Source organism: Penicillium subrubescens, assembly GCF_028828155.1.
Source record: "Penicillium subrubescens strain IBT 31985 chromosome Unknown utg000010l_segment0_segment0, whole genome shotgun sequence".
NCBI lineage: Eukaryota > Fungi > Ascomycota > Eurotiomycetes > Eurotiales > Aspergillaceae > Penicillium > Penicillium subrubescens.
The window spans coordinates 2643149-2670928 of record NW_026643160.1 but is presented as its reverse complement, the minus strand read 5'-3'; the positions used below and the strand labels follow the sequence as shown (position 1 = coordinate 2670928).

Here is a 27780-nt window from a genome sequence, read left to right as displayed (position 1 = left end):
GGACTGGTGTAGCTGGATCTTGAGTGGGAAATCAGCAGTTATAATTTAAATTAGGTAGTTCTAGCCCAAAATCAAGGACAGTTGAAGATGTTACGGATGTATGTCAGGGGAAATGTGCCTTGCTCGAGAGAAAATCTCTGCTCCGAATGGATGCTGCAATTGACAACACATCCAGTTGTAGGGGCTCCTTCGTGATTTGGAGGGAAAGGGGAGGCTGCTCTACGTACGAAGGGGCACAGTTTCAGGAATGAATTTCGGAAACTAAAGGGGAATAGAGCACAGAAGTTAATCGGCAAGGACGGCTAAGGGACAGGTAAAATCTCAATAAGCCACTCCGAAAGTGAGTCATTCCACAACATCAATATTGCCCTGCAGAAAATCAAAACATTTTTTTTGTGGCTTTCGCTCCTTGGTGATGATCTGTAAGAAAGGGAGCAGCCCTAAGGCGAAGGCTCACTCTTGATCTTCGGCTCCTCGATCTTCGGCCTGTTCGCCTGTAATTCATCGACCGTAGGCTTCCTTGCCCAGACACGGCGACTGGATTCATTAGTACATGACAATAACAGCCCAGAGAAGATTGGGAACTCACATGTATCCCCAGCGGTGTACGTGTGGATCCTTCAATTCCACGCGCACTTTGGCCAGATAGATTTGTACCTCCTCAGGAGTCCACGGCTCTGGGTCTCCGTACTTAGTAAGAAGCCACATTGCCCAGCCCTCAATGGCAGCGCTCCAATGAGCATACTGGAGCTGACCAGCCTCCTTTAAGATTTTATCCTTGGCCCAAGGTCCAAGGGGAACCTTTTGTAGGTCTTCATGCGCATCTATGAAGCCGGCTTCCTCCATTGCGCCACGCATCGTCTCCTGGGTTCTGAGCGACCGACCAGCTCGCTCAGAGCACTTCAGAAACAGATCACCCCAGCCAGCTAGAAGGCTGTCTGGTTTCAGGGTACCGTCGTCGCTGCGGACTCGAATATCCATCTCCACTTGCTCGATCCACCCACCGGGAATCAGTGCACTATGAGGTAAAGAACGTAAGACCGGGATCTCACAGTGATAATCGTTGAGCGGTGATGCTCAATGCTTACTCGTAGGCCTGTTTATACACCAGGTTCCATCCCTCTGGATCGAAGCTTCCATACATCATACGCAAATGAATGAAGTCAAACGGCTCTCTCCAAGTCCATTCTCGGAGCACGTCGTCCACCTCAAAGACGCAGTTTGGAGGCATCCAGGTCACGGGTGGTGGGAAGAGATCCACTCCGCGAATAGTCGCTGTCACGCGTCAGTATTTCAACATAGCAAAGTCCTGCTCGGAATCCGGTTACCTGTCGGATAGAGATCCGCAGCGTCGCTGTGGAATTGTTAGGGATGGTTGCTTGCATTAGTGCTCATTGACTTACATTGCCCAGCTTCCCTTTCCTGTTCCAATGTCGAGGATGTGCTACTCCGGGTGATCAGCTCATTCGAAATCAGTAAGATCGAATCATGGGCAATCTACCTTGGGTGAATCGCCAATGGGGGCACGGAAAAGAGGATTCGGTTGGTTGTAATCTAGCACAAGGAACAAGATGTGACTTCGCATGTCGATACTGGTTATCTTCTCTCCCCGACGTAAGAGTTTTGGGGACAAAACTCACCTAATTTCGAATGCCTCGAATTGCTGCTCATCTGATGGGCCCCTGCGGATGGTCAGTCTTTGTATCTTTGATATAGAGACACTCTGACCGACCAGTAGTTATCTTCTTTCGTCGCTTGGTATCTATGCTGCGAGTCAGTTGCTGTACTAAGCCTCGGCTAGAATGCACTGACCTTCGGCCATTTTCCAAGCGCCCCCTCGCGATCGTGGATGCGATTGAGGTAGTCTCCCTAGACAAAAATAAGACAACCATGCAACACCGCATATGAGTCAGTCCGAGACTCACGATCGGAAATCATCCGGTTCCTCATTCCTCTTCATGGAATAGAAGTAGGGATCCTAAGCGAGAGGTGAGCACTGGAAACTCGTCGGAATGTGCGCGCACTACTCACCACCGCGATATCATCGCCCTTGTGGTCGACCATGATTGCGACTGCTTTCGTTGTGTGCTGAAGTTAGAGTTTTGACGCCAACGCGATTGTAAATCGCAGGGTTTGAACCGCATGGAAAGGAGAGAAAGGCCAGGGGGTCAGCATAAGCATAGGTAGCGGGGCTCCGGAGTCCGCTCAGACCATCGATGGATTCGGATCAGCTCGCCACGCTACCAAGATATGTATCTGATAGGCATCTGCGTTAGATAAGATCAAAGGACGATGATATACAAAGGAACATCAATTCAAGGATTAGGAATTTACTAAGAAGCTAGCTATATGGTGGAGCGATTAGAATAGTGACTACCCTAAATATGAAAACCTCCTTCTTGCTGGCGACGAGTGATCCCAAAGTCTGAATAATTCGTTTTCTGATAATGTTCTCACGTGATAAACACAAAGTGATTGTTTGTATTTCTTTCATCTGCATCACCATCAACTCGGACACGTATGCTTGGTATCGCGAGATGATTGGCTTAAATTAGGATATTACCTCATCTTCATTACCATAAGCGGAACAGGCTACATTAGTGCCCAGCCATAGCGGGGCTCGAACCTCGCGTAGAGTCTGTAAGACTCTGTCGGCGAAATTATGACAGTTGGTCTCGCAATTTAATCATGTCATAAAATCTGCGGGATACATAACAATAAGAATGTGTACAACTTCGGCTCGGATAATGATCACATGATATTTCGTCATCAAGCGCTATCCGTATCTTAGTCTCTTTTCATCTCTCTAGCTGTCAGACCTGTTTTCCTCAATCGACACCTATCTCCCAAGACTCAAGGTAACTAGCATCTTCGGCTCATTGCATCAATACGGCTTAACACCCGCGAGCTGGAGCAATCCCTCGGTATGTTCTGGTTTCTCGAGTGGTTCGGATCGATTGCGCGGATCCAGGCTACCGTCAGGGAGGTAAGCTTCCTTTTCACGAGGGGTGATATTATCGTGAGCCCAGTGCGTGGTCGCTTGAAACGCCTCAAATGCTCCTCTCTTTCGCTCCAATGACTCTGCTGTCGCCCACTCCGTGGGCGAGTATGATGCATAGATAACAGTTCGAATTGTGTTGCTTTGGGCGCTGGGCTCTCCACCCCAATGAACGGTGCGCGAGTCCCAGAGAATCAAGTCGCCAGGCTCAGCCGTGACTTTCAGGGGCTTCATATCTCGCTCTTGAAACCACTTCATGTCATCTTCACTAATCAATTGAAGCTCCTTTGTCTTCCAATTCGATGGGTCAGTCCGAGTATCGAGAAACTGTTCCATGACTGTATTGGAGCGGGGAAGCACGATGAGAGATCCGTCTTCGGGACCGGCCTGGCTCAAGTTGATAATACCTTGAACGCAATGAAGGCCCCGACGTAAAGGTGACTGGTCAACATGCGGCCATGGCTTTTGGGCTGGCTTGTCCACTCTGTTTGGCAAAGTGACATTCAAGGCATCGAAGGAGACGAGTAGCTTTTCAGTTTCCCAGATTTTGGAAAATGCTTCCAGAACCTTGGGTTCCATGCGAGCCTCCCACATGAATTTTTCATGAGAGACGGCATACTTGTTGAAGGTGTTTACCTTGCTCTGATATGGCAGGTTTTCGACCGTCCAAGTTGCTGGATTATTCAAATCCAGAGGTGTATTGAATGATGTGAGCCAGTCCAGTGCTTTCTGTTGGTAGTACTTGGCTTTCTCTTGGGTAATTACGTTCTTCACTACCGCAAAACCCTGGGATTGAAGATCGTCACGCCAGTCCCCGTATGGTCCGGTGAGTCTGACCTCGTCTATCAGATTGGGTTCGTTCAGGATAAAAATAGATATGCTTACCTGAAAGAAGAATGATTCAGGGATACGGAGGTCGTGGTAGTAGTGGAGGCGGTCATGATTGTAGTGATTATCAATAGCCCAGTCTATGCGGACAGGAAAATCAATACCAGCAGGCTTCAACTTCTGCACAATATGACTATGATGGGCTCTAATACCTAGGAGTAATGCCAGTGGAAGGAAAGGGCCAGAATAGAAAGTGCCATCTAATAAACGACGGAGAAATCAAAGAAAAAAAAAAAAAAGCAGAGACGCTGACTCATGATGGGGAGAGTCGGCGTCCCAATTGGGTTCTATACCTTCAACCATGCATTGATCTCACCCCTAAACAGGTGTCTTACGCGTAGCGCATCACTGAGTGGGCCAGTTTACGATTCGTGATCATCTCGTGTGCTGCATCCTGACCCCACTTCGCCGGGTAAACGGATCTTTATCCGACCAATTTCTCCATTCACTTTCCTTTAGTGAACGCATCAGCAAGTATTGCTCTATCATCTAGCGGTGGGGAAGTGGGTTGACCCCGCAACCGTACAGCCTGAGCCAATGTCTTCGCTACACGCTTTAACTACCCAATGAACCGGCTAATTGAACATAGGTCACCTGTGCTGTAGTAGCTAGCTGTAAGCTTCTGGATCAGCCTTTTGGAACTCTGTTGCACGGCACAGAGTCCGTGACAACTAATCTGTGCAACAACGAACGATGCGACAGCAAATGCCTGTAACGGTGCTGCTGCTCGTCAAGGTGGAATGATAGTCGTATCAGTGGATATCATGGCATAATTTGAGCTATTCAGACACAATGTATCCACACTGAAGTACTCGTAGATGCTCTCATTGAATTACGCAAAATCTCCGGGTCGTATGAATTTCTCCCACAGAAAATGTCGTCGCTGTCTTTGAAAGTGTAAAATTATCGATCTCGAAACTGTGCTGTGGAAATCATTAGATTTTGGGCCAAACTGGCAGCTAGATAGTTGGGAAAGACCGAGTCAGAAATGGAGTAGGCAAGGCAGACGGCAATTCCCAACACTAGACTGTGTGTGAGATGGGACATATACTCAGATATTACCACCACTTCCTGGCCTATCACTTCTGGACTCATGGAAGGGATTCCCTTCAATGGGTTGACCGTGAGCATTGTCGCCGGGGATCACGAGACCGAGTGCGATATCTCCGGGGCTTATATCCTTCGCCTTTGTAAAGTTGATGGATTTTTGGTTCGTAAAGACTTACAGAAGAAAGGAAGTTGTAAAACGAAAGTGCCTTAGCTGGCTGAAGGATCCATACGGGCATATTGCCGTGAAAGAACAATGAAACAAAAGCAAACTTGGACGGTAGGGGCCTCTCTACAGTTAATTTCAATCCACATTTCACGCGTACATTAGCTGAGAGTCAACAGTGAATGTCCAAGTTATTCGGAATATTGAGCTTTGAACAATGTGTAAAATTTTTTTTCCCAGGGACTTGAGGTTGGGGGAGACAGACTGACACTAGAATGACCAAGAACAACATATTCGTAAATTGCAATATCGTCAAGTGGGAACAATAACTTGACTTCTTGCCTCGCTTACGCCCATGGCAAGGCAAGACGATACTCTACAAGGCGCATCGACAATTTTCAGGGACTCACCAGGGATGGATTGTTTACTCAGCGGTGTGGATGTGCTCCGAGGTCTGAATATACGCATTGATACTCGATCGAGACCCACACCAGTCCACAAGGTCAATAATCGTGGCGTAAGGCTATATTTCTTCATGCTCCAAATAGTTAGCGTCGGGGAAACATGCATATACTGTACGCACCTGCGTATACTCCCGAGCCCGTGCTATATTACCGCCGAGGTATTTTCCCGGTTGGTGCTGACGCGTCCAGAGGATTTCATAACATGGCTTCGAGATTTTGCCGAGATGACAATTCATTTACTGTACAGTGGTGTCCGTTCCAAAAGCGGCACGTCCGCATGATCGACACGGATGGATAGTACCTGTATACTCAACAGCCATAGGCACCATGTATGTTGAAGAAAAGGTTTCAGCCAACGCCACTTTGAGGGGCTCCCTCGCACCTATTTTTCCTTTGATAATTTGCATGGTCCCGTATCGATGTTGCCCAATCTGGTGCCCGGCAATGAGTGAAAGAAAGGCATAAAGCAGTCAAATACATTTTAATACCTCCAAATTTGCACCTACCAACTGTCACTACGAGAGAGCAAGGTTTGTCACATTCTAATCACAATCCCTTTCACGAAGCCTCAATCCCATCGGGAAAATGTATAGCTCTGTTCCTCGTGTAAGCTTAAATTGGAGCTAACACCCTGCTCCGGGACTCCGCTGTTTGCCATGTCGATCACTATTCATCATATTCTTGGCAGCGCAGAGTGGCTGCATTTCGAGCCTATCATGGACACTCAATATCCACCAAGAAGCTTCCATATTCAAGCTGGCGGATGAATCTTTATCACCCCCCGCAGCGGAATAGGCAAGGTCAAGATCCGGGGGTGCGTGGCCGACATCTTAGCCTCCTTGGCGAGTGCTTGGCCTGTTTCGGCTTGGCAGTTGTGAACACTCCCAGCCAATTGCAAGAAAAGATTACGCAGCAGCCGACTCGGGGGAAGAAGAGACGTCGTCATCCAGGCATATTGACCTATACACCCTTGAATGTCGAAGTCTCGACGCGGGGCAAAGTGAAGATGCAATCATCCCAGTATCATCAACGAAGGCAAAGTATAAAAGGGGTGTCAAAGGCCGCAGCGATAATGGCATTTCAGGAAGCATTGTCCAGCAAAGCAGATCTTATTCTATTCTTTTGACCTCTTTTGACCTCTTTTGACAAAAAGAAGATCTCGGTACCTCTTCAACATGCGATTTACTGCTCTATGGAATCTCTGCCTTGTAGGCATGACCATTCCATTCGCGCTGGCTCACCCAGGTGAACATGAAAAACACGATGCCCGGGCTGAGCTCATGAAGCGCGAGTTCCGAAAGCATACTCGTCGTGGTCTCGAAAAATGTGCCAAGCGATTCGAGGCAAACGGCCTCAATGCTCGAGCCGCGGTTCGTCGTCGTAGCCTGTACGATCTGCACCGTCGTCAGCTAGTCGCTCGTGATACCGATGATGTCCTCGCTACTTCTCACCTGGTGGATGACTCGAGCATTACCACCGACACTTCGGCGGACTCGCTGTTCAGTAGCAGCTCTACCTGCGTGTTGAACCCTGAGGGTGAAACCGGTCCCTTCTATGTTAAGGGTGAACTGGTTCGATCCGACCTCCAGGAAGGACAGGAGGGTGTGCCAGTCATCTTTGACGTTCAGTTTGTCGATGTCAATACCTGCGAGGGTATTGAGGATCTGTATGCTGATATCTGGAACTGCAATGCTACTGGTGTCTATTCCGGCGTCGTTTCTCAGGGTAACGGCAACACTGCCGATACTTCCAACATCGACGCTACTTTCCTGCGTGGTATTCAGCCCACTGACAGCGATGGTGTTGTGTCTTTCAACACTCTCTTCCCCGGTCATTACTCTGGACGTACGACTCACCACCACATCGTCGCCCACTTGAACGTCACTGTCCTGGCCAATGGAACTATAACTGGCGGTACTGTCGCGCACATCGGCCAGCTCTTCTGGGATCAAGATCTCATCACCGAGGTTGAGGCTACTTCCCCGTATAGTTCCAACACTGTCACTCTCACCACCAATGCTGAGGACCGAGTCTTCTCTGATGAGACTGAGGGCACTACTTCGGACCCGGTTCTGAACTACGTCTGGCTCGGTGATAGTCTGAGTGATGGCCTGCTTGGTTGGACTACTGTTGCTGTTGACACTTCTGCCACCTATGATCCGAACTATAGCTTTGTGTACACCGCTAGCGGTGGTGTTGCTGAGTCTGGTGGTGGTACTGACAGTGTTTCCGGAGGAAGTACTGGAAGCAGTGGAAGCACCGGAGGGTCTGGAGGCTCATCTGGCCCTGGTGGCTCATCTGGCCCTGGTGGCTCTGGTGGCTCACCCTTCTAAATTCCTTGCAAGAGGTTGAATTGGGAAACCTGGTGACTCTGGGCCGTTGCTGGTTTAGTGAGTTGGCCGTGGGGTCACCAGAGGTGGATGTCAGCAGTCTAAAGGTTTGCGGGCAATTTTTGTTGGTGACAACAAGGCTAGAGTAGAATATGTCCTATACTCTGTATCCGCCTTAAGTGATTTAGCCGTTGCCAATAGCATTGCTTTTATTCAAACTTCTGGGCTGATTTATGGGCTATCGTATGACGTTCTATTAGTGAATTTACGCACAGCGATGCGACAATGAAAGCATGGCTCAATCAACCTATCCTTTTACTTTAGCCATGTCCGCGAAGCGGTAGCCAGGGCTAGTGTAGTCAGACTCGGGGAAAACCTCCATGATCTCGGCGACCATATCATCCGTGATGGCCGGGAAGAAAGCTCGAAGCTCAGCCTCAACATCTGCAGTAGTGTTGACGCCAGAAGTAGGCGAGCCGTTGTTCTCGTGCTGTACGTGGGCGATGACAAAGGGGCCATCGAAGTTGAAACGGCCCTGGTAGAGCTGCGACTCATAAGTATCGGCAACAAAGTCACCGTCAACACGGGGCTGGAATTGGTAGCCGTAAGTATCGTAGACATCGGTGGCAGCATCGGACAGGTTGTGAACGGGCCATGTGGAAAGGAGTTACTTCGGGTATTCAACTTTGCGAGCCAAGCTCTGAGTCGATGACGAAGATCCCAGGTTTCATCCTCTCTGCAGGGACTGTACATCAAGGTTAGTGTGGATTCGAATACTGTAGTTTATTTCGGGTCCTAGAAACAACCAATAACCTGAGTGTGTTAAGAGGATCGTGTGGAGTTGAGTTCCAGTTTAGGGCTGGGACGGCTGAATGCATATCGGGGGATTCTCTCCCCCCCTCCTGTCCGTGTCAATATGAGGGAGACAGATTTAATGAAGGGAAATTGGTATATTTGAAAAATATCAGAAGCGTTGCGGGGCAACCTTGCTGGTCACTGATATGGACCATGTTGGTCCGTCGGACAATATCTGGGAAGATCTCTATACCTTTCAACCCAGCTGTCAAAGGTAAACCGGGACATGAATATCACAGCTTGAGGGGACCATCGACAATCCAAGCGTGGGGAGTATCTTTGACCGTACTTTCCTAGAATCCAACTTCAAGCTTTGTGCTGAAAAAGGCCACGCGGCCATCATAATAAGCTATTCCCAAGCTCATAGTCCCAGATGCCTGCCGTTAAACCGGTCCCGTCTAGAAACAGAACAAATTGATCTCATCCAGATTGCCGGCATGCAAGAAGTCTCTCAGGGGTATAAGGAATTACATTCTGGCGGTATATTACCACATAGCATACACATGCTCACAGCTTGAATCAATAAGCAGATCACCTGCTGTCATCCACCGAATTACCACCATCTAGAGCTAAACCCCCGACTCCCGCTCTATCCCAGCAATGCGAGAGCCCCAAAATAAAATCACAAAACCAGCCTAGTGACCCCGCAAACGCACAAACTCCAGATGTCGCTGAATGATATAACGCGGCAGATGCACAGGTATCATGAGAGCTGGGGGACAAATGAAAGAAGCAAAGAGGTTCTTTTGCAGCAGGAAACTCAAATATCTTGTGTATCCAATGCCCAGATTTCCCAGTTCCGCAGAACCTCCCATCCCACTCGTCGCATATGCCGTCTATACACGTATCCGTCATTCGTGAGAACGGGCGGGAAGTGGCCACAGTTCGCCAGAGTTGAATCACGGAAAGGGTGATCAGGGGACTGTGCCGTCTCGCTGGCAACTGAGGCTGGTTGGTAAGTATTATCGTAATCATCATCTCGTGGGCGTTTTCCCAATGTAGATGGGGGCATGTTGGCTGCGGGAGTGGTCGAAGGTGCAGCGGGTGATTTGGACGGAGTAGGACCAGGCCGGTATATAGAACCAAACTCAGTGCTTGCATGGCCATTCGCTCCATTTGAAGGTCTGATTTGCTCATCTGGGGCGCCAGTCTCGACGGCCGAGGTAGGAGATTGGTTCTCGGAGATTGTGCGTGTCGGGATGGGAGCCTTATAAAGATCGCGGAGCTCAAAGGCTTTCCAACCCATCCCCACGACCTTCAGATTACCAAAGATTTGTTGGTCTGCCAGGTCATAGCTCATCATTTGAATGAGCAATTCATCGTCCAGATCCACAATGTCCGCGAGGCTGCGTGCATTCAGGATGATATTTTCGATGTCCTTCGGGAATTGGTACATGGTCGTTTTAGCGAGCAAATGTGGATTGGCCACGCTGTTCGGGACCGAGGATTTGAGATATGCATCTCCGGGTTGAGTACTAGTGGCTGATGACGGGGCATTGGTGTTCGCACCGCTCTGCGGTCCTGGAGAGCCGGCAGGGATGAGAAGTCGCAGTGCGACCAGCTTGCGGAGGAATGGGACGAGCATTCCAAGCGAATCCATACTGGCAAAATCGGTTGCAAGCGCTAGTTGCTCCAGGTTAGGGCAACTATGGACAAGGCGGGCAATCATGGATGTGGAGAGGGGCCACTTGGAGCAGAGGAGTAGATGGCGCAACGTTGCACCGTGATTCATGGTAATATTTGCAAGATAGCTGTCTCGTACACCCAGCGCAATATTCAATTGGCTTGCTGGAGAGGCCGCGGTAGCTGGTGAATTCGCCGTAGTACCATTGACAGCTGGGGAATCGACTACTGGTGGTGTCAGCGCGGAGGAGGAAGGGCCCATGCCTGGACGTGGAGAATTGAGGTAGTCGGGGGAATTGTCGAACACATTGACGATATACAATCGTTCAAGTCCCTTGAAATTTCCAATAAATTCTGAGTTTCGCTTCGAAACAGTATCCATCCGCATGGATCTGATCTTGAGTTTTCGGTCTGGCATCATGGTGGGCCAGCTGTTTTCGACAAAGGTATTCATCAGGCCAACAGTATCCGACCCATTCAAAAATGTCACATCTTCAACGGTTGTCGGATCAAACGAGATATTGAATTCTTCGCTGTGGAAGGCGTATAAATTTTGGAAGGAGAGCTTCTTGACAGAGAGGGGCTGTTTCGCGGCGGTGCATTTCCGGAAATAGTCATGTAGAGAAACACTAGGTTCTTGCGCGAGGCGCATGCGAGGCGACCAGTGGAGCTTCAGCTCGCGCAGCCTCCTGCTCTTCAGTAGGATTGTTGAGATGTCGTCAGGGTAGCATAGGGGATCGATGTCGGTGATCTTCAAGCAGCGCAAGTTTGGCATGCCCGGAAGGACGAATGTCGGCTGAGGATGGCGGGTGGAGGGGAATCGAATCGTTAATGAGGTTAGTTTGGGCAGCTTTGTGAGCCCTATATAGACAGTTTCGAGCATTTTGGTGTTGAGCTCCCAGCTGAAGCTCTCGAGGTTTGTCATGCGATCGACGGCCGCCCGCACCGCAATGTTCAACAGCATCGAGGAATCCGGCACCCGTCCGACCTGCGCATGTTCTTCGATGTCGTTTTCCTTCCAATCGCCGCGCAACGTAATTGATCGCACTAGTGTCGCGTACGGTCTCGTAATTACCGCGTTGAGGCCCATTGTAAAAGGGCTCGCGCTCCCGCTCCCTTCGGGTTGCTCACCGCGATAACGGATTTTATCGTAGGAGGTGAGGGTCAAGCTGCGGTAGAGCTGGGGAAGGGCCATATAGTTGAGCACGCGACATGTTCGGCATAGTCGTGCGGTGTCACCGGTATCCTCGACCTAACAGGTTCAATATGTCAGTGGCGCGATCAGATGGAATGAACTGGGGTAACGGACATTGGACACGATCTGGGCGATCAAGTTCAGCGGTAGCACCATCAGCGAGGCCCCGCCAGGTCGATCGGTCACGATGCTGGCGTCGAACATATTCCGATTGACAGTCGCCATGGTGCGACATCTGGCTCGTGGCACAGCATCGACTAGAGAGATTCACCAGGGGGAGGGGGGGGAAGAAGGTTCTCCGAATGATTAATTCCAATCTGGGGGAGGATGTGGATGTGCTCGGAGCAGAAAGTTCCCGAACGCAAGACCGAGCTTCGCCCCACTTGAATCTGGCGAATCCTCGAATGAAACTCACGCCATTAGGAGTAAAAGGTTTTTTGCATTAATCGGAACGGAGCTGAAACTATAGATAGTCAGATGAAAGCTATTATATAGCTCTTATTTCACCTAGTATATAACTTTACAGCTTCATACGAAGTAAATGAAGCTCTTCTCTACATAGAGAAGGCGGTGGCTTAATGAAAAGAAGACTGTTTTTGGCATTTCATCAGAACTTCCTTGAGAGAACAGACGAAATTTGATATAATCATTAACTTACATAACAGATAATATAGCTTTTAGGCCCGGTCTACTTCAATATGGATACTAGAAAGAAAAACTGGGTTTCTATCATTGCTTGAGACTGCGGCAGTCCCTCAAGATGTTAATTGACCATCTCGGTAGAGAGTTGCTAATTTGACACCCCCACACCTCATAGCATACCTCTCATGCCAAAAATTACCTTGCTGACTAGGAAATTGCCCGTACAATTCTAAAACAGATCTCCACATGTGCTTCGACTACTTTGGCAGCATTTCCGGACCTATGACGTCGAGGTTGAAACGTCGTAATCCTATCATCTTCACAATCACCCGGGAAGCAGATGATTCCCAGAGAGCTTATTTATTGGGACCCCATCGAGGATGGATTTGGCCAGCCGGGTATGATGCTGCTTCGGTGCAGTTCGGAAATTCCGAGCCGCTGGCATCTCATTTCGATCAGCCCTGGTCAGCTACGAGGAAGTCCCCTCGACCACAACAGGTATCGACACTAGACCCCTGCTTCAAAGAATTGTTTCCAGGCTCTAGTGTCTTCTAGGAGGTACCATTACCGGCGGTCTACTTCAATTCTTTCCAATCGGGGCAATTTTACGAAATCCTCTGGGTATGAGGGCAAGCCGTCTCTGGGACTGGGGCACCGAGAAAACGACCAATAGTGTTCTCATGAATCTGAAGGCCCTTATAGGTACGCTGGGATTTAGATATTTTAATCCAGTACCGAGAAATCTTGGTCGCAACGATCAAAATACATTTGCGGCCTTAAGACCTGGAGAGTTATGGTCGTTCACCCGGGAAGTGACTGATTTTCTAGAGACGGCAGCGCCCAGTGATATCTTTCGATACAGATTCAAAGGAGCAAGGCTTGACGGGTGGGATTGGGGATATCTTCGAGATCACGAAAACGCTGTGGTCTGGATCGATCAAAGTATATATGCCCCAAAAGGTAATGGAGGCCAGCCTATATACTTATCGTACCAGCTAGTAATTAGGTGGAGTGCACCCTGGTTGAATGACGATCTTATCGCACTTAACAACGACTGGAAATCATTACCTATCAAAAAGTATCGTGATAGCTATACGTCCTTCAATGTACAGTGTTCCCCTGGAGTGGTTCGGTTTCGCCTCTTCCAGAGCTTAGCCTATTTTGGTAGTGGGAGTGTCGAATTAGCAATCTTGGGGTGTCGATTTAGCAAGTCTCTCTAGGAATACATAGTTCCACTTTCCACACACACGCGTATTCTCAGACTTTAAGGAGGCCGAATAAGCTAAGCTCAATATTCATAGTGTTTGTTGTCTATTGACGCCATCTACCTCGAGGTTACATTACTAAAAAGTCCCCATCCTGAACTAGCCTCCGACGCAAGGCTCCAGCTGCGGATCATCCATCTCTGCATCAGCCCCGCGACCCCGAGAACCGAGGATTTCCATCCTCCAAAAGACACACGCGGGGGGCTGCAATGTCAAAAGGTCACCAACGACGATAAAAGCAAAGTCTAGATCATTGGAGAAAATAATATCTCTGCAAGGGTCTATCAACAGGGTTATTCGTATCCACGGCGTGACTCATCTTAAGAGATATAAGACACCGGAACCCTCTGGTTCATCGAGTCAGTCACCGCGTCTCGCGCAGAACAGAGAAAAATCACCACCATGGGAGACACAGAAACCAGATCAACACGCTGGGAGTGGCGCTCAGCGAAATGGTTCATTCTAGCCACCGTCGCCATAGCCCTATTCATCGGTTCGCTCTCTCCTCCCACCTATCAGAAAATTTTCCTTCCCAACTAACCACCATACCCAGAAATCTTCCTCTATGGCTTCCTCGTCCCAATGCTCCCCTACATGCTCGAAGAGCGCATGCACCAAGATCCCAAGCAAACCCAACGCCTAACATCCATCTCCCTAGCCCTGCACGGGCTCGTCTCAGCCTTCGGCGGTCCACTAATCGGCCATCTAGCCGATAAAGCGCCCAACCGCAAGGGACCCTTCCTCATTGCTCTAGTGGGCTGTATCATCGGTACGTTCATGGTAGCCTGCACCACAGATGTAGGCGTGTTCTTTGGAGGGCGCGTGTTGCAGGGGATTTCTGGTTCGGGCGCTTGGATTATTGGACTTGCGACTGCGGCGGATACGGTGGGACCCGAGAGGATTGGGACTACGATGGGGTTTTTGATGGCGTTTGTTAATGCGGCGATGGTTACGGGGCCGATGGTTTCGGGGTTGATTTTGGAGATGGCGGGTTATTGGTTTACTTGGAGTGTGCCCGTGGTGATTTTGGTGATTGATATTGTGGCTAGGTTGTTGATGGTTGAGAAGGGGGGGAAAGAGGATGCTGGTAAGTCTTTGGCGGGCGCTGAAGAGAGTGATCCTTTATTGGGGTCTCCGAGGGAGGAGGAAGATGATGCGAAGACGCCAAGGGTGAATTTCTGGCGGACGATGCTCAGCAATAGCCGTGTCATGACGGCCTTGTTGATTGGGGTTTGGGGTCCGACTCTGAATACAAGCTTCAACGCTACGCTTCCTCTGCATGTGTTGGATATCTTTGGCTGGGGACCCTCGCGGGTTGGGTTGATGTTTTCCTTGTTGGCCCTGCCTGGTCTGCCCATCAGCCCGCTCGCTGGATATCTTCGTGATCGCATTGGGACCCGGACACCTGCGACTATCGCCCTTGCTCTGCAGGGCGTTTTCCTTGTCTTGTTGGGATTCGCTGGTAACAAGCATTATGAATGGTCCAGTGCAGCTGGTCGAGGCCAGGCACTATATATCTTTTGCTGTATTATGTTCGGCACACTGCGACCATTTGTCTCGGGAATTGGGCCTGTGGAATTGACCTGTGAGTCTTCAGTCATCCCTCAATCAACATAGAAAAAGTACTTACATTTTAATCACAGGTGTTGTCAAAGCCGAAGAGGCAAAGAACCCAGGGATCTTTGGACCTCGAGGAGGTCTCTCGCGTGTCTTTTCCCTGGTCGAGGTCGCCGCCACGAGTGGTATGACTCTCGGGCCCATTCTCGCCGGAGCTCTGACAGAGCGTTTTGGATATTATAATATGTGCTGGACATTGAGTAAGATACCCCGGATAGTCTCCCTGTTTTGGTTATCACTAACATGAATAGGCGTTGTCTCCATCATCATGGCCATCATGGCCCGCATTTTCCTGGGTTCGAAAAGTATGGAAGAGAAGGCTATTCAAGAGGCAAATGCCGAATAACGATAATCATAGAAGGGCAGTCAAGGAGTCGAAAACAAAAGTGTGAATATATTATGTATGTTTCCCAGGGTATATAACATGGGGACGAGTTGAATCAAAGATTGATGATACCCCAAATGCCAAGTCCACAATCCGAAACCATTTCCAAGTAAAATGTATGTAAATCACCCCAATAGAATGCGAATATGTTCGAAACTCCAAACAAACCCCCGCATGTCCCAAATATGAAACCATTCGCCAAGAAACACCGCGCAATGCCTACCGAAGGCCAAATTCGCCCAGTCCATGTACACCAAGGGATATGTAATGCAAAATCAAGAGGCATCATGACCATGGCCACCATGCTGCTGGGAACCCACCTGGACAGACGGCTTATCGTGCCGTTGCTCCGAATCCGTCGTTTCCGTCCAGCTGGCCTGGTCTGCAGTATCAGGGCGCTCATCACGGGCACGGTCCTCATCGATCAATGCGGCAGCATCCGGATCATAACGCAAAGTATAATCTCCGTCGCCGTTTTCCAAATCCGCATCAGTCCAGGGAGCAGAGGCCTGCGGTTGAGAGGGGATTACCCTCACGGGTAGACCAGATAGGCCAGGTCGAGATTCATAAGCGGCGGATGGCTCCAACAGGGGGTTCTGCGGAGACCAAGTGTGCTGCTGGCCTCGACGACGAGCTGGGATGACGGTAACAGGCAAAGGCGCATCTGCATTTTGCGATCCTGCACCGGGATACCTCTTGCGGTGAAGTGAGAAGAAAGTGTTGTTGCCCCGTGGTTGCGTAGGTTGTGGCTGGTGATCATTATCAAATGAATCGTTCTCATCACGTTCATCCTCCTCGCCTTGTTCCTCGCCAGCTTGGGCGGAAGCAACCTCCTTGGGCAACGACCCGCGTCTCCTTTTGAATGGATTGAGCAGAGCGCGCCATCGCGGATCAGAGGTGACGATCTGCGGTGATTGTTCCCTGGCGTCGTGAGCTGAAGGATCGTGCTCGGCAGCGTTAGGATCATGGGCCCCTTCGTTTTCCATCTCTTTGTACTCTTCGAGTTCGTCTTCTTCCTCCATATGTGGCATTGCCACGGGTGGTGTTGGGCTTGCTACTGGGTGATATCGCACATTGTACACTGTGCTAGCAGCACTAGTAGTATCGGCCCGACTGACGGGTGTCGCCGCAGCCGGCGGGGGAGTAGGACGAGGATTTCGCCGAGGAGGCACGGCTGCATTGCCTTGACCAAGGACTCCATTGCCCCGATTTCGATTCCCACGAGGGATGCCGACTCTCGTGCGTAGCGGGCGACCTCCCAGCCCTATCATACCTCCCCATCCTGAAGACGTGCCGTTTCCGCCACCCTTGTCATGTCCTTGAGTCGAGTAGCGAGGCCAGTCAACCTCTTCTGATGGTGTGACCTCGAGCATTTCGTCCCCGTCAAAGACCTCTCTTCCAAGAATTCCATCCTTCGTCTCATCTCGTTCCAGCGCTTCTATACGCTCCACCCATTCCCACACAACTACGCTCGCCGCGGCCGAGCCAACCCATCTGATATACGTACCCCATCCAGCAATCTCTGGTTTTGCAATGTCCAACACGAAGAATATAACTGGTATCAGAATCGCACAAAGCGATAATAGAGCCACAAAGCAGATATTGCGCATCTTGGGATGAAAGAACGCATAGCGGTGTTTCGAGATCGAATAGAAGATGACCCAAGCCGCATACAACAAGTTGAGTGCCAATTCGAACAAGTAGCTCAGCGCGGGAATCGCATCATCGTATAATCGTGGGTGTGTCGAGGTGTTCCGTACCATAAAGTTTTCCAAACAACTAAACGTAGTGTCCAGCACAATCAGTGCAAAGCCCGCCCATTTGATCATGACTTTCTCCTTATGTCGCGGAAACAACCGAATAAGCGTCTGGACCTGTGCCAGCCATAGAAACGTGCTCGATATCACGCGCACGATACGGATCTCCGTGCCATCAATGACTTCTTCCGAAAGCGCCTCCGCATCAGAGAACCCGTAGTCATACTGGCGTTCAGCGACTTTGAATGAATCCGCCGTGGCGATAGTTAAAGAAATTGCAACCAGAATGGCCGCTACTTTCTGCAACCAGGGCCGCCCACCGACGCCGACAACTGATGAGTTGCCACTGTAGGACCCGCTGATCATGCCATGGCGCCCAAGGAAGTTCGCCCCGCCGCCAGGGCCGCCGACGTAGAATGTGCGCGGGGTGATGAGGAGTATTATGACGAGAACGTAGCTGACAACGGTGGCGCAGCCGATAGCATAGAGTTGCGGTGTGACGGAGGAGTAGAACGGATCGCGGGTATCTAGGATGGCAGAGACATGGACGTAATCGGCTGGATCGCCGGTGCAAACGGGCTCGTAGACAGCATTGCCGGTCAAAGTCAGGGCATATGAACTGTTGACATGTATAATTCCTATAAGAAGGCGCAAACGCCAGGTCTTAGTATGAAAATCAAGGCAGAGAGGGTTCGGTGCGAAGGGCGAGGGTCTGTCAGCCCTCAGCCGCACCGGACATTGGGAGAGATGCATACCATCGCTAGGCAGAACAAACGGCGTACACCCGGACGCATATGTATGGGTCGACGTTGTTGTTGGGTTCGCCCAGATCTGGCGGGGAGTCACACGAGGCGCATCTCCCATGATCAGACACTCCAGGCGGCTTCTTCGCCGGCCGGGGGCTGCTGTTCATGTACCGGGTCCAAATCCACCAAGTCCTTCTACGAATGCTCTGCGCAAACAGTCGAGTCCAAAGATGCCCTAAAATTCCATTCTGGGGTGGACTCGAGCCGCGCGTATAAAGTCGTTTTGAAAGGGAGCGAGGGGAATCAGCTCACAGGGGCGTGTGGTGAGTGGATCGGTCGGCGGCGATAAGTGTCGGTCTGGCCGGAGAGAGCTAGAGAAGGCGACTCGGGAAGGTTGAAAGAGTCGTTATCGCAGCAGAACGAGTATTGCGATCCCGTCCAGGAACCGGCGCACACTGTCTAGATTGACTTGAGGGATGATTCAAGGTCGAGACTCGAGAAGTCTGGAGTTGGCGGGTCGAGATGATCCGCCACCGGGTCCACCATTCGACTCGCTCATCCACTCATGCGGCTTTCCTCGGCATTCCTCCACCTCCCCACGAACACTTACAAGACTTTAATTCTGCTTGTGCCTAGCTATCTTAACGGGTCTGGTTGGCGAGAGTTTCCGGGAGAAATACTATTTGTACACCTTTTGCACTCATTTCAACATCCTGTATGTTTTGTTATACTACAGCTTTATCGAAGCGAGCTAGAATAGTGACCGGATTGACTATATACCCAACTGCTCGCGCTCAATGCAGTTTGCCATTACGCTTTTGACGGAAATTGTTATCCCGGATGAGATGGCAAAGCCAGGGTAGACAACAGGGATTGTACTGGACAGGCAAATGGCAAGACGGGATCCGTGCTAGAGTACCGAGTGAATACGACCATACCTATTCAGTTGAGTTCCAGGATAATCTTATCAATCTCTAGGATTTGCATCACAGTCTACCAGAAAGATCAATCAATAACAATGCGTTGTATGTATTATGTGCTGCACGCATAGTTCAAGACACCATGTACAAGCCCAGCCGCGTCAAGACCAAAGGCCAAAAGGTAATCAATCAAGAAACGAAATATATCAATCCACTCATCCACCAAAAATCAAGCTAGCCTGCTAGCCAGCTCCATAATAAAATGGGTCCAATTTTCCCTCTCCCATACCTGATACCTCATTATCTCGGAGTAAAACACCCCTCAACACAAGAAGACACAGGAGCGTACTCATCACCCCGCGGGATCAACCCGTTGACTTAAGCCTGGGGAGCGAAGCCAAGACGGGGGCCGTTGGAGTCGAAGACAACGTATTGGCTCTTCAGGAAGATGTCACCGAAGATGGAGAAGCCCAGGCCCGAGTTGCTCTGGATACCGCCGAAGCAGGTGGTGCTGCCGGCCTGGAGAGGAGCGTAGTTGATCAGGGAGCCAGGAACAACGGCGTCGTAGCCGCCAATGGTGACAGTAAAGTCGGGGAGAGTGGCGGAGCAGGGGACGGTGTAGCCACCAGCGGAGGAGTCCTGCTGAGCGCCGGAGACCTGGCCGTAGTAGTCGGAGACGACGTTGTCGGGGAGCAGGAGGAGGGTGGTGCCAGTGTCTGTAGGGGGATGATTAGTCATAGTTCAAAAAGTAAAGTGATATTAAGAGCGGGGGAATTCATCACTCACCAGCAATACCAGTGATGGAGCTGCCAGACTTGGAGCCAGCCTTGTAGGAATCAGCAGTGAAGCTCCAGAAGCCCTGGGAGCTGTCAACCTGGGTGTAGGTGAGCGAGCCGGTGTACTTGGACTTGTCGACAAATCCGAAGTCATAGGTACCGGGAGCATTGTGCTTCAGAGTGACAGCGAACAGGGGGGAGTCCAGCTGGCCCTTAACAGTGTCGAAGAAAGTAGTCTGCGACTTGGGCTTGACGGTGTTGATGGAGCTGAAAGCCAGACCAAGCAGACCGTCGTTGTTCTTGTCGTTGACGAACTGCTGGCTGATCTGAGAGGCAGCCTCAACCGCCTGGGCGGAGGCCTTGACGCCACCGACAATGACGCTGTCCTTGTAAACGTCACCGCTGGCAGAGCTCTGGTCACCATACTGGATGGACCAGGTGTAGCCGGCCAGCTTGGTGGCATTGCTGCTGGGCTTGTAGAGGCTGTGGCCCGACGACTCAGTGGAGGACAGCTCAGAGGAGAACACCCAGCTAGATTAATGTTAGTATATGGATATTGCCAGTGTATCAATTGCAGCCAACACTAGCAATTAAAGACTTACAGATCGGCAGAACCAGTGTCAAAGTCCAAGTTCAGGGTAGTACCACCGACGTTAACGGGAGTCAGGTACTCGACGTCGTTGTCCTCGGGAGTGGTGACAGCAGAGCCGCTCTCGGCAGCAGCCTTGACGCTAGCAGGGACCGCAGCGCCAAACTTGGAGAGGGAGGCAGCGTACATGCCGGGCAAGTTCAGAGACTTGGGCTGAGCCACGGGACGAGCCTTCTGGTTGACAGTGAAGGTACTCTTGCGCGAGCTGCCAGTCGGCACAGCCGAAGAGACAGACGCCAAACCGGCCAGGACGACCGTAATCTTGCTGAAGACAACCATGATGGATGGTAGCAATATGGTGGCAAAAGAATATAAATAAGGGAGAAAAGAATGAAACTCTAGAAAGAACGGCTCTAGACTCGAAAGAATGGAGTTGAGTGGATTGGAAAAAAGATGTTCTATCGGCCGGCGATGAGGACTGCTTTATAGGCCTTGTGCATAGACATGACCATCATCGCCAGGCTGATCCAGGAGATGGACATGGCTCAAAGGCATCAGTGGAACCACACTCTATCGCCCCGGGTCCCGATGAGGGACAGGCAGGAGATGTTGCTCTTCCGGGAAGCTTGCGCCGCCGATCCAGCATCTGCAGGGACAGCCGGGGCATAAACTTCGAGATCATCACGGAACTCCATCGGCCAGCCAGAAGGGCACGCGGAGTCCGCCAAGAGGTGGAAACATCAGGAGGTGGGAGGCCCAAGAGAGCATGAGACCGTGTCGCGTAAAGATGGCGAACGCTCATGGGTCTGATAGCGACGAGAGCCAAGAATGACCAGGCAAGAGAAGGCGGGGGAGGCGCCACAGCTGCGACGGGGCCCGGAAGCATGGAGGCTTGACTGTGACAAGCTATCTTGCGAAAGTCACTAACCATGACTGGTTGTAGTTAGGTAGTGATTATTTAGTGAGTTATCGCATTGTTCCAGAACGGGGAAGTCCGGCCAAGACCGACACGAGCGAAGTGCGAGCCTGATACCCATTCGGCGGAACCCTGACGATCGCCATTCGTGTCGGAGTTGATGCCAGGGTTTGGTTCCTGAGATGGATAGAGAGGGTGGAGCCCGGAGATACAGAGCTAAGCGATAGACCGGACATGATTTGATTGAGTCTGTTGGTGGATGGATGTTAATTTGACAGGGTCAAGTAACGAGCAAATGGACGTTGACAATGGGCTTGGCTCTGTCGATCAGGGCCCGATTATCTCCAGACGCAGCCAATCACTGGCTGAAACCAGGAACTCTTCTGTTTGCCCCTCTCTGTTAGGGTCACATCGCGTCTGGAGCCGACTTGATCATTCTGGGTGAAGATGAGAATCTCGGGGGCTTGATTGGATCCGATCCTCCACTGGTGAGGCAGTCGAGACGGGAGGATGGATAGAGTGGGCGAGTAAGGAGATTCCTCATACTGTCCATGGTTCTGACTCCTCTATCTGAAATCCTGCTGGAGTACGGAGTACAGACTGTCATAACGTTGACTGAAGGTAGAGAGTAGATAGAAAGGAGTCAATTGGAGGTTCCAAACGGAGACTAATTTCAGAATTCAAGGTCTTTCTTTGGTTCCCTCCGCCTCCACTGTGAAACCGCTATCATACGCCTAATCATTTCTATTGAGTGTCTGCCTAGAACTAGAATATTCTGAGTGCTGTAGATTGATATCGGTATGAATAATCCAATAATATAATCATAACATTATAACAATTTATTAGAGTTCTATTGAGTATCTCGACCCAATTACGAGATCTATGATACCATGACCATTTACTATTATTCTATTATTCTAATATTCTAATATTCTAATATTCTGATCAACTCTTCTACCACATCACCCATACCCATGAAGTCTCCCATTGTAGTTCTAGTTCTAGATACCTGCAAATCAGATCACTTCCCCGATCGGACTCCGTCACCAGATCGACCCTGTACGTTCGTTAGACCCCGTCCAATCCAAACACCTTCACTATCCAACACATCCGAATCATTCGTACATCGATATTCAACACACAATGTATCCCCACTGCATTCACCTTCATTCACACCCTCATTCCCGAGTGAAGATCGACTCGGCCGATGTGACCCTCGACCGGGGAGGGGAACATGCAGTAAGCCAAACAAATCTGCTCTACTAACCCGATCTTGACTCCTTTGTGCCTGTATTTGGAAGGTTACTCGTCCCAAACACAAGAACACGCCCCTTATCCCTTATCTAAGGCTGCACTCGTCAGCCCTGGCTGCGAGATCTCACGGACGATTAGCCTCCATTAGACTACTGTACCGCAATAACCCAATTGCGTAGGAGATCGGCTGTCTCGCTCAATGGCGCCAGATGCAGGCCAAGAGATCGACGCCGGTAGGCTTGCTACCCTAGTTTGTGTTCTAAATTACGGTAGTGGGTTTGTTCATCTTGATAGGTGGGCAGAGTGTAGGCTCATCACAGTGGGGTAGCTTCGAGAAGAGAAGAGACACAGATACTGACTCCGGCAAGTGATATGGCTTTCTCCTAAACCTTCACTACATGGCCGGGCATCATGCGCCTTCGGCATGTCCGGAGTGGCCATGATTCTCTACTATAGTGGACACACTTCACTTCATTGCAGAGTCTAGGTCACAGATGTCGTGATAACCATAGAGAGAGAAGTCGAGTCGATCTCTCTGACACCTCGCATCTGACCCGGAAACAAAAATGCAATGGAACCCCGAAGGTCCTTCTCCAATATATCTCACGCAAGTTGATCCCATCATGGCTCCATCGTCATCACACAGACGAGCGTTACCCAAACCACTATAGTCAGTACTTGGGACCACATCCCCAGAAGAGGAAACCTCTAAGAAACACTAGAAATCCAAGCATGCAGGCTCAAGCCACCCGGTGCTAGGGTACTATGTAGTCTTTGTTAGCGCGGCTGAAAAGATGATGACGACAGTTTACAGTTTACTATGAACAGTTCTAACTATTAAGGCGTGAGCTTGACGACTCGCTAAACACAGCATGTGAAAGCGGAGGATCTGCCATATCGCGATATGAAACTGTTGCCCCGCAGGCTTGAGACCGACGGAGACCGGCCGGGGTACCTTAATCTCGAGGCTCGGACGGTGAGGAATTTAGCAGCCTGGAATGGTGAAACGGATTGACGAGGTGACAGGTGAAGATCACATAGACGGATAGACAATAAACACTCAAAATAATAGTTTATTCCAATATTCCAGGAACTATAATATCCCGAGGGGTTTTGGAGAGGGTTACGCTGGGTTAATGGTGCAGAAGATTAGACTAATTGTATGCAGTCATCAATATCACTCACTATCTTGCATATCAGATGGAATCCAGTAGAAATCGTACACATATCTTGGAGACTTTCAATTTGACAGTATGAAACCTTCAAGGGCGCCACTTCATTCGTGCAGACTGAAGCAAAACTACCGCAACGCCTTCTCCGCAGTAACCAGCATGAGACCAAACACTGAACCCACCCTTGATGAAAATCACAAAACATTAACATAACTTGACACATGACATCGGCTTTGAATTCATGAACAAATAGAATGGATAAATCGCAGGTCCATTTGAATCAGGCAGGAGGCAACTTGTCGCTGTTTCATCCAGATTGAAGCCCTGGCCAATCACCATCCTCAAAAACAATTAACAACATGATTTTGTGTATTAACAAATAACAAGAAAAATAGGATCAAACCTCCAATGCAACCAACGCCAACATGAAGATCCCGTAGGGGTATATAGTTTTGAACGGGGGAAAATAAAAAGAAACGCGACAGAAAAAGGTACGAGTCGTCCCCAAGATGTCCAAAGTAGAGACCAATTCATCACGCCCGAGCGCACGCTCAACCCAAGAAGTGAGGCGGAAGGCCTCCAGACTCATTCTCACCGTTACCATGCCCGTCATAGCCTTCATTCAAAAGCACCTCCAACATATCAAACTCACCCAGCATCGGGCCCGTCCCGCCCAGACCCTGGTCTACCACACCGCTGGAGCTATTGAAGAATTGATCCAGCGGAAGCGCAAACCAGTCCGGCAGCGCACCGGACGTAGCGCCCGCCCCGTTACTATCCCCGACGGCCTGCGAGGTAACAACATGGTTAGGCGACGATCGCTCGAGATCGTTCGCCGACATGGCCGAGTTCGAGTCATAGTAGTTGTAGTATACCGATGGCGGAGGCGGCATGAAGGAGACGTTCAGGTTTGACGAGTTGATCGGCTGCGCGGGAATACTGGCCAGCGGATCATGGGCCGATCCGATCGGCACTGACGGATTCCCGCCGGCGCCGTTGCTGTCCACGTAGGCCCCTAGGCCGCCGCTCGGAGTTGCATCTTGCGTAGATGACCAGGGTGTGTGGGCGCCGTCGCGACGACTCGTAATGCTGTCGCGTGGCGGGGACTGGGCGCGGGAAACGGGAGCCGAGGCATTTCCGTCACCATCGACGCCGCGGTCGTGTGGAGCGAATCGAAGGAATCGCGTGCGAATGCTGCTGGTGAGGAGCTCTAGTAGGCGAGCAACGGTGTTACTGATATGTACATCGTCAACGACGAAGGTTCGCAACGCCTCTACAGTACGATCCTGTAGGTCAAGAGAGACTCGCACGTCGTCTTCTCGGGCGCCAAGTGTGAATGTCTGGAACAGTGGAGTCAGCATTTGGGGTTCTGTAGTCGCCATTTTCACCTGACAGCCTGATTAGAACTTACTTTCAGGATGAATATCATGCCAGACAAAATGCGGAAAAATGTACGGATGGGAGCATGTTTGAGACGGCCGCCCGGAACAAGACCTTCCAATACAGTCTGTAAGATCTTTCGTGAAGCATCCACAACTTCTTGTATATACGGTTCGTTGACGCGGTAGAGCTCCATCAACGTGCGGAACCACCCAGTGCTACCAGCAGATGGCCCTGGGCCTGACCGGCTAGTCTGGGCTTGGACAGAAGACTCATTGGACATGGTGGTCCAACGGTCGACGACCGCTTGGAGAGCGAGCGAGTTGACATATAAACCTAGAGAACATTAGCTTATCGTTATCCAAGAGCTTGAGGGCTAATTGACTTACGGGTATATTCGTATTCAATGATCAAAATGCTTCGCATTGCAGGAGACACTGTCACGGGTTAGCTTAGGCAGATAGCCACGGAGTTCCTGGCACTACTGTACTTACAATTGACTCGGTCCAGATTCTGTCGGAATTCTCGCAACTGCGGTTGGAACCAGTCGATCTGTTCACGATACCTCCCGCTCCTGATCAACTCTGAGGTCTGTTCACTGGATGAAAACAGTTGATGGTTTGCCTGGTACACTATCTTCGAGATGCCCATCCAGCAATCTTGCATCTGATTTAAGTCCAAATCACCATCTTTCAAGTCAGTTGTAGGCGCAGGAATATCTCGCCCCCATTCTGTCAGAGGCAGCATAGATGGGATTCCCAGTCGTCCACTACTGTGCGTGATGAAGACTAGAATCAGTCGTCGCAGCCGACGCTTGCGGGACTGTTCGGACGGCAATTCAGGGGCTCCTTTTGACTCGGTCTTGTGGTCAAAAACACCAAGTTCAAAGGCCAACGCTTGCGCCGTGCTCAATAGCATCCACGACATTCGGTCCGATCTCCAGGCGGGCTCCAACCATTTTTGGAAAGCGACTCGCCCCTCAGCAGATCCCCTGTTACCTGCCGGATCACTTTCGGCATCCAGGTCTTTGTCGGTACGGTTTTGTGATTGAGCTTCCCTGTCCAGAAGTGTGTTCTCATCATCACCTGGGGGAAAGTGAAGGTTTCGGGGATGCCAATCTGTGAGAATCAACAGGGCTTCCACTGTTCCAAGGGCTCTCAAATTTCCCTTTGATGTGGGACCCCCGGCACCTGATGCGAGATCTAAAGATCGAGGGCGACCTCCGTGAGCGTCAAATTTCTCTTGGCCCCAGAACAGGCGCTCAATCATGCCGCGCAAATACGACCAAAGACGATCATGGATATAGAATGCACGAGTACTGGCGCCGTCACCCTTGGGTTTCAGATGTCGAGAAGCAATCGTAAGAATGGTCACCGCCAAGACAGGTTCGTCCGTGAGCAACGCGCGATGCGTAGAAGGTTGAGAGTAATCGGGAGTCACTACTGGGCTCATCGGCGCAAGATTTTCATAATAGTATGCCACATACTCCATACCCTCCTCCACCGTCATCCATCCGGCGCGGACGAATCGGAGTCGTGACCATGCGCGCACGGCATCCAAAAACCCGGGGTCCTGAGGATTTGGCAAGATTTCCCGCGGACCACCGTCATCAGGGATCTGAGACTCGACTGTTCCTGAAGGCCCGGCACCACCTGGGAAATAGCCATTCCCACCAGCCGACATACCGGAACGAGGAGTCCGCGAAAAGGACCCGCTCACGTTGCCGGGAGAGTTTGCGTGCGCCAACGGAGAGGGACCAGAGTTGAATGAGGAGACAGAGCGTCTAGCGCCGTAGCGATTCTCAAGGCTCTGACGATTTAGATCTTCTGTTCGACCGGCGGCTTCGGAGAGTAGGTGTAGCGCATCATGTGTGTTCGTGATGGCTGGCGACAAAAGCTCGACGGCAGTGCGGTTCATCATCGGCGGTCCTCCATAGCCAGGCACCGTACTTCGCTCACTAGTTTGAAATGGGGGTAATCGAGGATTCCTCTCAAGAAACTGCCTAGCCTGTGAGGAGATGGGCGCATTGGGGGTAAAACGCTGGGTGGTAGCAGCTGCGGGGGAGGCCTCGGGCCATCTCTGCCGAGCGCGAAACGCGTCGCTCTCGACAGACGGTTCTGGCGGAGGAGGGAATTGATTCGGCTCGACTTTCGGGGGGATTTCATTTGCAGATGCTTCTCCGATCATCATCCGCTTGTCGCGGCGAAGCACTTCGGCAGCCTCCGCCTCGTCCTCGGCCGCCTCGGAAGCTTTGCGCTTGCGACGAGTCGCCGAGAATTCACATCGTTTACTTTCGCGACGACATCGCACACAAGGTGGGGGGCGAGGATTATCGACACCTGTGAAAATTTTTGCGATCCATCAGCCATCGCTGGACGAATGCCGCGCGGGGAGGGAGGAGGGGTTGCTGATCGCATACTGCCTAGATCACACTTAACCTTGCGTTTGCGACATGGATCGCAGGCCTGATAGCCGCGTCTATGCTGCGGGGCGCCCGGCGACGGCGACTTGAGGGAGTCATTGGCCGCACTATTGGTGTCCTGTCCCATGCTGGGAAGGGGGGAGGGGTTCGAGAGGTGGTCGGGCAGCAGCAAGGTGGATAGCAAATGCTGGGGAAAGCCGATGCAAAGCGAAGATAAGCTGGTTAAGGGCGGTGGGGGGTGGGAAAGTTGCTTAGATGAGCGACCAGCCGATTGGGCGAGACGAGCTCATGGGGGAAAAAAGGAAAATAGTTGAGGAAACAAATATAGAAACAGCACAAGAACAGGAGGGTACCGAGCCGAATTGGAAACGAA

The 27780-nt window shown here is 50.8% G+C and overlaps 9 protein-coding genes across 9 annotated transcripts; 2 read left to right on the top strand and 7 right to left on the bottom strand.

Moving 5' to 3' along the window:
- Positions 1–440: 440 nt before the first annotated feature.
- On the bottom strand, positions 441–2064 carry N7473_012140 (class I SAM-dependent methyltransferase; the record flags this gene model as incomplete). The annotated part of the gene is made up of 11 exons (XM_057158079.1): positions 441–537; positions 590–1018; positions 1089–1275; positions 1329–1354; positions 1404–1444; positions 1502–1577; positions 1641–1682; positions 1733–1762; positions 1813–1869; positions 1926–1978; positions 2032–2064. 11 exons carry the CDS (start codon positions 2062–2064, stop codon positions 441–443), a joined length of 1071 nt encoding a protein of 356 aa, XP_057003929.1.
- An 820-nt stretch (positions 2065–2884) lies between these two features.
- Positions 2885–3939, bottom strand: N7473_012139 (uncharacterized protein; the record flags this gene model as incomplete). The annotated part of the gene is made up of 2 exons (XM_057158078.1): positions 2885–3830; positions 3884–3939. 2 exons carry the CDS (start codon positions 3937–3939, stop codon positions 2885–2887), a joined length of 1002 nt encoding a protein of 333 aa, XP_057003928.1.
- A 2799-nt stretch (positions 3940–6738) lies between these two features.
- On the top strand, positions 6739–7896 carry N7473_012138 (intradiol ring-cleavage dioxygenase; the record flags this gene model as incomplete). The annotated part of the gene is made up of 1 exon (XM_057158077.1): positions 6739–7896. The coding sequence occupies one exon, from the start codon at positions 6739–6741 to the stop codon at positions 7894–7896; it is 1158 nt and encodes a 385-aa protein (XP_057003927.1).
- A 304-nt stretch (positions 7897–8200) lies between these two features.
- On the bottom strand, positions 8201–8549 carry N7473_012137 (uncharacterized protein; the record flags this gene model as incomplete). Its single annotated transcript, XM_057158076.1, has 2 exons — positions 8201–8482; positions 8532–8549. 2 exons carry the CDS (start codon positions 8547–8549, stop codon positions 8201–8203), a joined length of 300 nt encoding a protein of 99 aa, XP_057003926.1.
- Positions 8550–9508: 959 nt separating this feature from the next.
- On the bottom strand, positions 9509–11791 carry N7473_012136 (uncharacterized protein; the record flags this gene model as incomplete). Its single annotated transcript, XM_057158075.1, has 2 exons — positions 9509–11623; positions 11681–11791. The coding sequence occupies 2 exons, from the start codon at positions 11789–11791 to the stop codon at positions 9509–9511; spliced, it is 2226 nt and encodes a 741-aa protein (XP_057003925.1).
- A 2084-nt stretch (positions 11792–13875) lies between these two features.
- N7473_012135 (uncharacterized protein) lies at positions 13876–15436 on the top strand (the record flags this gene model as incomplete). The annotated part of the gene is made up of 4 exons (XM_057158074.1): positions 13876–13966; positions 14027–15058; positions 15117–15290; positions 15342–15436. 4 exons carry the CDS (start codon positions 13876–13878, stop codon positions 15434–15436), a joined length of 1392 nt encoding a protein of 463 aa, XP_057003924.1.
- Positions 15437–15750: 314 nt separating this feature from the next.
- Positions 15751–18096, bottom strand: N7473_012134 (PalH/RIM21 family protein; the record flags this gene model as incomplete). The annotated part of the gene is made up of 2 exons (XM_057158073.1): positions 15751–17870; positions 17988–18096. The coding sequence occupies 2 exons, from the start codon at positions 18094–18096 to the stop codon at positions 15751–15753; spliced, it is 2229 nt and encodes a 742-aa protein (XP_057003923.1).
- Positions 18097–19276: 1180 nt separating this feature from the next.
- On the bottom strand, positions 19277–20602 carry N7473_012133 (pepsin-like aspartic protease; the record flags this gene model as incomplete). Its single annotated transcript, XM_057158072.1, has 3 exons — positions 19277–19614; positions 19685–20205; positions 20277–20602. 3 exons carry the CDS (start codon positions 20600–20602, stop codon positions 19277–19279), a joined length of 1185 nt encoding a protein of 394 aa, XP_057003922.1.
- Positions 20603–23625: 3023 nt separating this feature from the next.
- N7473_012132 (uncharacterized protein) lies at positions 23626–27534 on the bottom strand (the record flags this gene model as incomplete). The annotated part of the gene is made up of 5 exons (XM_057158071.1): positions 23626–24945; positions 25017–25321; positions 25375–25422; positions 25480–27324; positions 27405–27534. The coding sequence occupies 5 exons, from the start codon at positions 27532–27534 to the stop codon at positions 24157–24159; spliced, it is 3117 nt and encodes a 1038-aa protein (XP_057003921.1). The 3' UTR covers positions 23626–24156.
- Between the last annotated feature and the right edge of the window lie 246 nt (positions 27535–27780).